Source organism: Rhinatrema bivittatum, chromosome 6 (assembly GCF_901001135.1).
Source record: "Rhinatrema bivittatum chromosome 6, aRhiBiv1.1, whole genome shotgun sequence".
Classification (NCBI taxonomy): domain Eukaryota; kingdom Metazoa; phylum Chordata; class Amphibia; order Gymnophiona; family Rhinatrematidae; genus Rhinatrema; species Rhinatrema bivittatum.
The window spans coordinates 249,614,582-249,626,761 of NC_042620.1; the positions used below are offsets into that span (position 1 = coordinate 249,614,582).

Genomic DNA, 12,180 nt, shown 5'->3' on the forward strand with positions numbered 1-12,180 from the left:
CCACGGGGCACTCTGTGAAGTTAGCAAGTAGCTCATTTAAAACAAATCAAAGAAAACATTTTTTTTCACTCGGTGCATAGCTAAGCTCTGGAATTCATTGCCAGAGGATGTGGTTATAGCAGTTAGTGTAACTGGGTTTAAAAAAGGTTTGGATAAATTCCTAGATGAAAAATCCATAAACTGCTATTAATTAATAAGCAATAGTAGCTTGAGATTTATTTAATGTTTGGGTAATTGCCAGGTAATTGTGACTTGGATTGACCATTGTTGGAAACAGAATACTGGGATTGATGGATCCTTGGTCTGACCCAGTATGGCATATCTTATGTTCTTATGTTATGTTAATTTTTCCTTTTGTTTCTGGAGAAGGTTTCTGCCTCCCTTCCCACCTAAATGTGAAGAAAAGAGAAATTATTTTTCCATACTGCCTGGAATTTTCATTCTTAAAGATCCCAAGTTACCATCTGGAGAGAAGCAAGTGTAAGAAATTTAGTTCTTCTGGAGATCACACGGGAATATCTTCCTTGGGAGAAGAGAAAAGCATTGGGAGTTTGGAGAAACTGAAATACATTTGGACCTCAGATATTGTCCAGGAAGGGATTACACTTCAGCTAAGTGACCTGTAGCCCACCTGGGATGCCTACCATTCTGTGCCCTGAAGGATAACACTATTTCAGGACCCCAAAACCTAGGGACACTTTCACGGATGAAAGAACAGTTTGGAAATAACTTTGGGACAGGGATGTAACCATAATTAGATGTGTATGGTGCCAGTTAATTTCATCTGAAGATTTTCTATTGTAAAGTTTAAGTTGGAACATCCATCCAGTCTCCCGTCCATTTTGTTTGGCATCTACACTAATCCACACCATACACCTAATTATACAGCACCCACAGCAAGCGTTACCCCCTACGCTTTGGGAAGTCTAGCCTTCTCCAGGGCTGCTGGATTTAGCCCCGGGATCGAACATGTTCCCAGACACCTCTTGGACCTACACTAGAAGAGAGGTTACAGTGGGATCAGCTGTGGAGATGAGGGGCTGAGGGAGCAAAGGAGAGGAACATTTTTGGGGTCTAGAAGGGGGCTGGGGTTGAGAGGGGATCAGCTGGGGAGGTGTGTATAAGAGAGAGGGGAACAGTGGGGGTTGTGGGGAGTAGTGTTTTTGTGTGTGGGTGAAAGAGAAGGGATCAAAACCAGGTGTGTGTGTGTGTATAGAAAATTGGGCAGGAAGTTAGAAAGGGAATGAGAGATGCAAGGAGGAACAGGACCAGAACATGGGTAGGGACATCTCCCTCCTCCTCCCAACAATTCAAATTCTCCCTTCCTTGTTCTTAGATTGGGCTAGTGGTAGAAGTCATAGGTGTCAGAATGGGATGGGCCACATGGCCATGGCCCCCACCAAGCTGTGAAAGGACAGCATTGAGGACAGACACAAAAAAAATAGAAGATACAGCCAACCTCCGCACAAAAAAGCCCCAGCATCACTCAGAAATAAAACCCTTCCCAACAGGGCACTATCCCTTCTCCCCTTACCTCATCTGCATGTTTAAATGAGGGAGTGATTCCCACTCGTTCCTGTCCTCTGCTGCTGCTGTTTCATGAAACTGCATTTGTGCAACTACTAGAGCCTCGGTATCACCTGGCACACCTGGTGAACCAGAACCCTCCATTTTGGCCTTTCTGATGTTTCAGTTTTTACTCACCAATCATGCATGCAAGAAGAACTCTGGAAGCAACAAACCTGTGTGAGATGCAGCCAATGGGATCGAACCGGGGATGGGAGAACTGGACGTGGAGCTAAAGTCACAGGAAGGGACGGGGCACGTACCACCAACTCAAAATTCCCTGGGGACTTGGGACCACCAGCTACTTCCCCACATACCCTCCCCTGTGCCCGAAAGTCAAAGAATTAGGACTTCCCTCAAGCTCCGCCCAAATGGAAAATATGTCCCTCCCCTGCCCCTTCTATATCTTCACCCTCCCAGACCTCTACAGGCTTAACCAGAAACTCCATGGAGGACTAATGGAGGCAGGAGCAATCCCCAATCTTTGTTGCCTGCAGATGTCATCACTGAAAATGGGGCTGATAACAGATGCTTCTTTACCGCCCCCCCCCCCCCCCATCCAGAGAGGCAAAGGAGCTTCTGGTGCTACTCCTACCCCCATTAATCCCCCAAGGAGTTTCTGGTAAGCTTAGAAGGGGCATGGAAAGGTGAGAGTGGGAGTTTGGACAGGAGGGACACTTTTTTTTCCATGGGTCTAATTTTTTTGGTCATTTGGGCATGGGAGGAAGTGTGGGGAAAGGATGTTTGGATGGGAGGGGGGACCACTAGACCCCCTATGGGTTTTGAGACATTGGGTGGAGAAATTTTCATCATCCTTGCAGCCCCTTTAAAAAGAAGCCTGGAGCATTGGTATGTACATTAGTATGCCGAAGCTCATGAAGGAAAATATATTAAATCTCTGGGAGGTATTAATTTTCAGGGAATACAGTTTCAGAAGTTTCCCGTAAGTTGCATTATTTTTTTTTTACTTTGCCTATGATGCAGCTCATTATTTTTTGCCACATGTTGGGCTACATTGTTTCTATGATAATGCTCCATTATGACAATGCATGTTATTGACCAAACAAGCAGCGTTATTACTATAATGCAGATTAGTAAATGGCCCCTTTATCTCTTGTTACCTCAGGTTTTCACTCAGGTTGTCAGCTTTTTGGGCAGAGACATAGTATCTGGGAAAAAATATTGCAAACTGCCTTGTGTTAAATTTGAAAGGTGGCCTAGAAATGCAAAATTATTATTATACCGCTCAGATCCTGGGATCTCTCCTCTGATCTCCCTCCTCCCCTTCCTCAAGCCCCAAACCATCCTCCCCTTCTTATTTTCTACCTTTTCCTCAATCTTCCCCATTGCCCATCGTTACCATGCCTTGTCCCCTCTCTCCTCCACCCATCCTCAGTTCTTTTTTTCTCACACTTATCCCCCAATCCCATTATCCCCACCTTCTCTCCCCAGATCTGGTCCTTTAACTCTCTCCTCCTTCTCTCCCCATCCCTGAGGTCTCCTCCCTCTGCTAATACTTAAGATATTTTTTCCTCACCCAGTAAAAAACAAATAAATGATACCATCACAAGTATGAATGGAAAACTGTTTTTATAATGTAATAAAAAAGATGGTGGGCCCGATACTGAAAGCACGTTTAGCGCTAGATAGCCAGATAAGTAGGACTTATCTGGTTAAGTGGTAGCTATGTTGAGTGGCCACCACGTAATCAGATAAGTCACTTTTCCTAAAAATCATAAACTTCCCTCCTCTCTCCCCACCTCAGATCCCCTAAATTTCATTCTTTTCCTCTTTCTCTCCCCGCTTTCCCATCTCAATCTATTATCACCCCTCTTTCTTCTCCCCCCATCCTCTCTCATCTCACAATCTCTGAGATCTCCTATTTTCACCTCCCTTCTCTCCTTCTATCCATTCTGAGATTGTCTCTTTCTTTCCTTTCTCCAACTCTTTCTCCTTCCCCTACACTGATACCAGAGATCCTCCACCTAAAACCCCCAAAGGAACAAAATAAGTTAGAGACACACAAGTAAGATTTTAAAACTGCTTTTATTTTTATTATACAAAATAATTTACATTATCCAATAAGCAAATTTATGCAAACAAATTTTCAAGAGTTTTCTAAATTTCGACATAAAATCTATCCCTAAGCTACCACAGGAATCTGAGGACAGTGGTTATAACTATTGTGCAGGTGATTATATTAGTGTGCAAGAGTGAAAAGTTCTCATTATTGCAGCATCAGAGTGTGAGTATTACTATAGGTCAATGATGATAACTGAGTGAATTTTATAAGTTTTTCTTACTGTCAGGGTAGACTAGATGTGCCTTATGGTACTTATCTGCCATTCTAGTCTAGATTTCAGTTTCAAGTGCAAGGATAGTGATCATATCAGAATGTAAATGTGGCAAAGTTCTCACTATCTGGTCGATGGTGGTAACAAGGTAGTCCCTGTCAGATTGACCTCATCTCACTTATCTGTTCCTCTTTTCCAGCCTGGGTGATGTATGCAGCCAGCGGAGCCTTCATCCTGATCCTTATCATTACTTCCTACCTCCTGAGAAAGAGGTGAGAACAGCTTAGCACCCAGGAAAGGCAGGAAGGAGAGGGGGAAAAGGCAGGCACAATCATGAATATGTTCCAGAAATATTCTTTTCAACAAAATCCTTTATACCCTTTATGGGTTATTAACCCCAGTATGAAAAATTTAAAAAACAGATATGAGAGAAAAACATTATATAAGCCTTGACAGTAGAGCCACCTCTGAGCTGTGAAGATGGTATTGTTAAATCTTCTAACACTAAGAAAACTATATGAAAGGCTGAACCACCATGAGAAAATGATAGAGTAACAGAAATTATGTATAGGATAAATACATTATCCACAACAATTCATTCATAACTGAGTATAAACCTAGTGTTGTTAATTGAGAAAGGAGTAATAAAACAGTTCAAAAATATGGGGTCCATTTTCGGCCACTGTGCAGCTCGTCACTGTGCAGATCATCATATCTGGCTAACTAGCAGGGTATATTCAGGGTGCAGTCTAACTGGCTAGCTTTACGACAGCTCCTAAGTCCCAACCAGAGTTAGTTGGAGATGAATATCTTCAGGTAGATGAATATCTTCAGGTAGCCATTTAGACTGATAACTTTTCAGTTATCAGTCTAAATGGCTTTTGAATAACAACCTCTTAACCAGTTTACCAACTTGAAGTTTATAAGTGAACATCTGAATCCTCATAGAAATCCCACTCATATAAGTCACTGTGAGAATAAAAATTTTTTATACATATATATTTTTATGCAATTTAAAATGGTGTACCACAGACACGTTTTTATAGGTTAACATTGGATCTCAAACAGACCAATGGCAAATCTTGTTGTAAATCATCTGATGCATGTACAAGATAATGTAACCACAAAATAACCACAAGATAATGTAACCACACCGACCACCAAGTTCAGGGCCCTTGTTGGTAACTAATTCAAATTTCCTGCTACCCTTTGCCATTGATGCAGAGAGTAATGTTGGAGCTGCATCAAAGGTGAAGCATAAGGCTTAATGGTTAAGGGAGGTTTTGAGGAATTTCCTCTTTTTGCTTTTTCGCGGGGATTGAACCTGCGGGATAGCTTGGTGTCATCAGTTACAAGACCTCTTGCCCTCTACTCTGCCAGTGAGTATAAAAGGTTATTCACCACATTCATTTTTGCTCGTGGGAGAGGTAATTTGCCTTTAGCAATCCCTGAGTAGGAACTGAACCCTGGCTTCCCTGGTTCAGGGCTCATTGCTCTGACCATTAGACTACTACTCCACTTCTATATTATATAAGGGAATGTCAGTCCAATTCTTTATTTAGACTCTATGATGCAGAAGAACCCAATTTTACAAATTCACATCTGTTCATGAAAGTTAAGGAGATATAGTCTGTCTCCCCCCACCCCCCTTGTGGATGCAGAAGTACGGTATCTATAATGGTCCAAGACAGTTATTCAAAATCATGCTGATAGTCAATGCAATGTTGTACAAGGGAAGTTTCGACTTCTTCCCCGTTACCTGATTCACAACAGCAATGGATAGATTCGATCTTTGCATCGCCCCTGCAGATAACACCGGAGGGAGGGGCCGCTGAGGAACCTGGCAGGGAGCGAACGCCGACTCCCTTGGCCGAAGAAATATCTCTTAAGTCCCGGTGCACCGATGGCCCCATTGCCACCTTCTACAGCACCTGATTTTATCTCGAAGGATCTTTTACCATCTTTACCAAAATAACTAAGCTGTGAGGAAAGATCTGATGCCCTGAGAAGGGACACCATTTTGATGCCACCTTCAGAGAGTTTTCATTTGCGAGATTCCATGGGCTCTTTGGAAGTTTCACACATGCCTCAAGCTGGGATGGACAATGGGAACCTCGCAGAAGTAGGAGTATATGACTCTAAGGTTCATATGATTCTACAATCTTCCTTAGACCACCAATAATAACTCTGGATTTGATTTGGAATGCTTTGACTTTGTTGGAAAAAGCCATTTACTCCTTAACTCAAGTTTTGAAAGAGACTAATATTAAGTCTTTGACAATGGAATCCCAAATTACATCTTTTGATTCCAAATTGAAAGTTTTTGATACAAGACTGTCTCATGCTGAATCGGTTCAGAGCAAGTTTGTTCAATCAGATATTGACTCTAAGAAGTTAGAAAATATAGAAAATCTGTTAAGAATGTTGAATTTGAGGGTCTTGAATTTTCCTTATTTGACATTGATTCCTCCTAAGGATTTATTCAGGAACTATCTTATACGGATTCTCAAACTTCCTAATGAAGCTGTTCCAGCTATAACAAAAGTTTACTATCTTCCTTCATCTAAAGATGTAAATCCTGGTAATCATTTACAAGATGTCTCTTTAAATATTTCATATATTTTGGAACTTTCTCAAGAAACTGATTTACAGACAGGAGGAACATTACTTGTGACTTTTGCATTTCCATCAGAAAGAGATTCAGTATTGAGGCTCTACTTTCAGAACCAGTCACAGTTATTTCATGGCCAGAAAGTCTGAATCTATCCAGACATAACAGTTAATAGATTTTACATATGCTATAATCCATCAGGTTGCTGTGCACAAAGAAATAGGAAAACAGCAGGAGAGCTCAACGTGTGAAGAAGTGTTAGCCAACTGGGTGTTGATCATGCAATGATACAGTCCAGTTTATTTTCTCCCACACCAATGGTTTTTACAAGGGAATAAGCATAATATCGTCCACTTAAATTAGTACTTAATTTTAAAACTTGTAGATTAGTCACAATAATCCAAGTGAACCTCAAAGATGCATTAACACAATGACTTGTGTTTATTGTAACAGCTGTGGTGCTTGTCCATTTGCCTTCAACTGTCTGCAATAAAAAAGGAGCTGATTCATCTGAAAGAGGAATTGTCTAAGTTTAAGGAAACCACCCCAGCTATTCAGCATCCAAGTTATCTGCCCCAACTCCCACAGAAGGTTCAGACCCCCCGGAATAAAAACACACCCACTCTCCTTACAAAATGCCTTTTCTACTTTAGAAAATTAAGATACTCCAGCAATGGAAACCCTATAACGCTACGAAATGTCATAACAGAAAACTTCTTGTAGTGGGAGACTTCATCATCAGAGGCACTAAATTGGAAACTAATTTTGAGAGATACATGCTTGGATTTGCCAATAGGCACACTAGGCCTGTGCCTAGGGTGGCAGAAATCTGAGGGGGCAGCAAGCTGTTAACCAGTTGAAGTTTTACTGCTTCCCAGCTGTGCTGATTCTCATTCAGCAGAGAACGCCTTCTACTTCCTGTTCACTCCTCACTCAGGGGCCGATGCAATAAATGAGTGCGGCAAGCAGGCGCTCAGGTGAGGTGGCTATCAGTGAGTTAGGAAAACGGATGCTCAATTTTACCAGCATCAGTTTTCCTAACTGGTGCATAACCACGGGCTAGGAAAATGGATGCTCATTAATTGAGTGTTCGTTTCCATAACCTGAACACTGGCACTTTTTTATTTTATTTTTATTAAACTTTTCATTTTCAAGAAGATATACACAATCTATATGCTCACATCATTTAGACATTAAAGAAAAAAAGAAAAACCAGTTTCAAAGTCCTTTGCATATTCATCTGTGTTACCTAGAAACATAATCTACGATAGTAATTACAGAATCTGACTGGCAGAAAAGGAAGCAGTTTTACCCAATAAAGATATACAAATAATATGTGTCTAAACCGTATCTAAATTACAATTTCTCCCAAATACTAAGGTGTAGGATGAAATTTAGGAGTCAAGGTATGTAAGCAATTGTTCTGGATAACTGAATACATATCTCGTATTTTGATATATAAGAACACATTTACATGGAAAATGTAATAAGAATTTTGCTCCTCTCTGTATGACCCTTTCTCTCAGTTAGAAATTCTTTTCTTCTTAATTGCATATTTAAAGAAACATCAGGAAAGATTCTAATTGGAAAACCATGAAATTGAGAATTCTGATTTTTAAAGTATAATCTAAGAATAAGATCTCTCCGGGTATACAACAAAGCACTCATCTTGGGCCTCAGCAGCGGCTCTGGGCCTTTTCAGCCACCTCTGCTGCTGGCACTAGAGATGACTAGCTAACCAGGCAATCAGGAGAAGGAAAGCCAGTTCTGAAGTTAACATTGCACAGCTTTTCTTATTAAGAAGCTATTTGAATGCTTTGGAGCATGAGTTGAAAGAGCAGGACTCACTCATCTGTTTCTGATGACCTAGAACCTGGTGGGTACCCTGGTCAGCGTTAATACTGCTGCTGCTTCCCAGACAGAGCTTGTGATCTGTACCCCAGCACCATCTCTTGCCCCAGAACTGAATCAGAAAAGCTTTTAACTGTACTTGATTTGTTATCCTGTGATTCTAAAGGCAACCAAATATTCCTGCACTTGACAGAAAATCCCCCTGGGAAAAAAAAAAAATCGGAGCCTTAACATGGGGGTGGGAGACAATGTTATGGGCTACAGATTCCACCTTTGCCTCCTTCCAAAATATCCCTTTCTTCTGAAGACTTTTAGTGGGACATTAGGATAAATCCTTCTATATCTTAACAAATCTTCCTCCTAAGATCTCTCTCACCTAGACTTCTGATTACATCTGAAATACCTTTACCCTAGTACTGCTTACACCTTTCCTCTCTCTGTTTCTCATCTCTTGATATAGAAAGGTCTGATATTAAATGTCCATTCTTGTCCACAGGACCTGTCTCTTTATCCAGAAGAAAACCGTATCGGAGGTGTTTGTAATAAAGGGCGCAAAAGGCCACGGCCACTGTCTGGGGAACAAGGCATGGTCGGTGGCCTACAAACACACTAAGGTGGTGATCTGCAGTGACACCAGAAAGGGTATGGAATCTAGATCAGACTGCTCCAGTCTTTGCGACAGCTACAAGAACCTGACAGCCACCAATCAGTCATCGCTGAAATCTCTGCTCTCCACTACCTGAGGAGATATTCAACCAAGGATCAATCCCCTCAGAGATTTATTATTTCCATTGCCTGCACAGACCAGGCCCCAGGAAGAAGACCCCTCTGAGATTTCTATCTCCACAGCTTTAAGAGAACCTGCTGTCATGAACCAGTCTTCTCTCAGACTTCTGTTTGGCAGCACATGAGAGCTCTTAAGAATCTCATCAGGTATGCTGGGTCTTTTCCACTACAGCCCCCAACTGGATGTGTCATCAAGCAAAGCATATGAAAGGCAACTGTGTCTGCTGCTATATAACACATGTGATACTGGGGATGGAGAAAAAGATGGGCTGCTAAGGACTCTTCATCATACAAAATCAGTGAAAGGATTGCCTTGCAATAGAACAGGCTTTGTGCATCTTAATTTTTTTGTGATCCAGGAGAGCACTACAGAATGTAACATGGAGAGTGAGAAAGGAAAGAGGTAAAGGAGAGTGGCTATATAGAGACTGAAAAGGATGGAAGAGGGTAGAAGTGAGTTGGGCATCTATAATCTAAAATCTATAGATTTAAAATCTTAAGATTATAGATTTATGGATGGTCCAGAACTCTCCATTGACTATGACCCCTCTTCTCTCCATAGTGTGTAAACCTTATGTTCTCTAGAGCAGTGGTTCCCAAATCTGACCCTGGAAAGTCCCAGACGGTTGGGTTTTCAGGATACTCCCAATGAATATGTATGAGATAAATTTGCATGCACTGCTTCCAATGTGTGCAAAGTCATCCCATGCATATAATTGTGGACATCCTGAAAACCTGACTGGTTTGGGGAACCACTGCTCTATAGGGTGGAAACTCTGCCTTACCCATAGGATATAGTCACTCACCTCCATATCGAGGAACCTCTGTACTGTCAATAGCATTAATCTTTGAGCTTTTCAAAGGCTGTAACATGAATTCTTCATACTGTATAACCTATATCCTGTACATTGTGTTTAAACACAAACCTTCTATGTCAGTGGTTCCCAAGCTGGGGTCTGTGGACCCTCCAGAACAGATGCAAGAAAGTTTAGCTGGGGAGAAAACGAGCAGGCTTCTGCTGCCTCGGATTAGTTGAGCTGCTACCTCAGGCCAGAAGACTGAGAATGGGGCCCATTGCTGCCCTGGAAACTTCACCCTTCATTGCCGCAGACCTGGCGGCGGAGAGACAGAGAGGGACCGTTTGCACCCATCAGGAGCCTCAGGCTTCATTGCTCCACGTCTGGCAAAAGTGGAGAAGAGGGACTGATTGCAGCCCTTGAGAGTCATAAATCCCCACTGCTGCACTTCGGGAGGATGTGGGAAAGGAAGGGGCCATAGTACTTGCACACTGAGCAAAGCAGGGTGATCACAGCGGTGAGAAGCATTGCCCGCTACTGCCACGTGCTCTGCTACTGGCCTGACAGAGGGAGAGGGGAGGAGAGCTGCACAAAAAAAAAAAAAAAAAAAGGTGAGTTGAATGACAGAGGAAGGAGGAACTAGGACTGGGGTTTAACAATATGAAAGGAAAGACAGAAGGGAGAAGAGATGAGACAGGAATAAAGGAAGGTAAAGAAGGAGACAATAATCCATGATTGACCTGGTTAAGGCGACTCTTAAGAGAAGAGGAAAGTACCTGCATGTAAACCGATGTGATATCTCAGATCGAATGTTGGTATATTAAAAAAAATAAATAAAGTCTATTAGGGGAGAGAGGACCTCCCAGGAATCATACTGAGCTAGAGGTATAGAGAGAAAGGGATCAAGATGGCAGGATAAAGGACCCTCAGGGTCTAGGAGGGAAGGGAGAGATGAATGTCAGAGATCAAGGAGGAGGTAGAAAGAGAGAACAGCAAGGTGTGGATATGACACACAGACAGACATGGAGATCTCATAAAAGAAAATAAAGTATAAAAGAAAAACAGGCTAAAAGGAGATCAATTTTCAGGGAGGGGTTTTTTTGTGTGTGTGCAAACAGCTGTTTACCCACATAAAAAGGCCTTAAGAAAACTGCTACACCCTGCCACTGAGGGTAAAAGTACCTGTGCTGTGAACAGCATGAATCCTTTTCCCTGCAGAGGAAAAAGGAGCAAGGCTAGCTTGGGGTGGGGGGAGTGCATGCAGGAATTTAATTTGGCACACTATCCCTTCCAAGCAGATGCAAAGTACACAGCTACAAAAGCCCTGGCTTTCTCCCACCGGACCGAGTTTTTACAGGGAAATTCCAAAGGCAGCTTCCCTTGGAAAATTTGATTGCAGGTCTGCAGGTACTGGTACTGGTACTGATTTTCTGCCCGTGTGCACCAAGTTGCCAACCTGGAAATGTTTTAAATTTGCTTCCTTTCCCCCATTGCAGCTGGATGGGGAAGTGGAAGAATAGCTTAGGAAATTTCCCTCCCTCTGTATTCAGTTTAGATCAGTAAGCATTGCTCAGTATTAAGTTCTATACATCAGGAAGGATTCTGGAGTGCATCTCGTTATTTCTTTTGTTATGGCATGCAAAAATTAAAGAGACGGGTATGGGAGCCAGCAAAACCTTTTGAGACTGAAAAGGGGTCTGTATTCCCGCAAAGGTTGGGAACCCATGTTCTATGCAGTGTCACCGATAAACTCTACAGAGGAGGGGTTGGCAAACTCCGGTTGTGCAGAACCCCTAAACAAGTCTGGTTTTCAGGATATCCACAGGGAATATGTATGAGCTATGGTATATTTGCAGGCACTGCTTCCATTGTATACACACCTCTCTCATGCATATTCATTAGGGAGAGCCTGAAAATGAGATTTGTTTGTTGTACTCCACAACCGGAGTTGCCTACCCCTGCCATATTGTGCTTTCCATAGAGAATAGTTCTATAAACTCCCCCCCTCTGTGCTGTCACTGGGATTCATAAGGTATGGCAATAGGATACGAGCCTTGTACTCTCCATAGAGCCCTTTGTTTCTTGTGATTCTACAGTCACGGCAATTGAATCAGGATCTGCTATTGTCTGCAAAATCATAGCAAACCAGGGGCCCTTCTTCTGCCTTTTCCAGCTTTCACGTCTATAACAACCACAACCTCTCTCCAGGCCACTGCACCTCTGCTCGCTCTCATCTGCTTCCCTACCCAATTGATGCACACTTATTCCTTCCATT

At 42.3% G+C, this 12,180-nt stretch overlaps 1 protein-coding gene across 4 annotated transcripts in view; it reads left to right on the forward strand.

Annotated features, from left to right (window-relative positions):
• Positions 1 to 10,515, forward strand: part of KREMEN2 (kringle containing transmembrane protein 2) — a 61,943-nt gene extending 51,428 nt beyond the window's left edge. For 2 of the 4 annotated variants that reach the window (XM_029606767.1, XM_029606770.1), the window contains 2 exons: positions 4,060 to 4,132; positions 8,819 to 10,515. In XM_029606767.1, the coding sequence (XP_029462627.1) occupies positions 4,060 to 4,132; positions 8,819 to 9,065 (320 nt within the window). In that variant the 3' untranslated portion in view covers positions 9,066 to 10,515. Of the gene's footprint in view, positions 1 to 369; positions 825 to 4,059; positions 4,133 to 5,669; positions 6,968 to 8,818 lie in introns of those variants that run through there. The other 2 variants (XM_029606769.1, XM_029606768.1) reach the window with 2 other exon arrangements.
• The last annotated feature ends 1,665 nt before the right edge of the window (positions 10,516 to 12,180 follow it).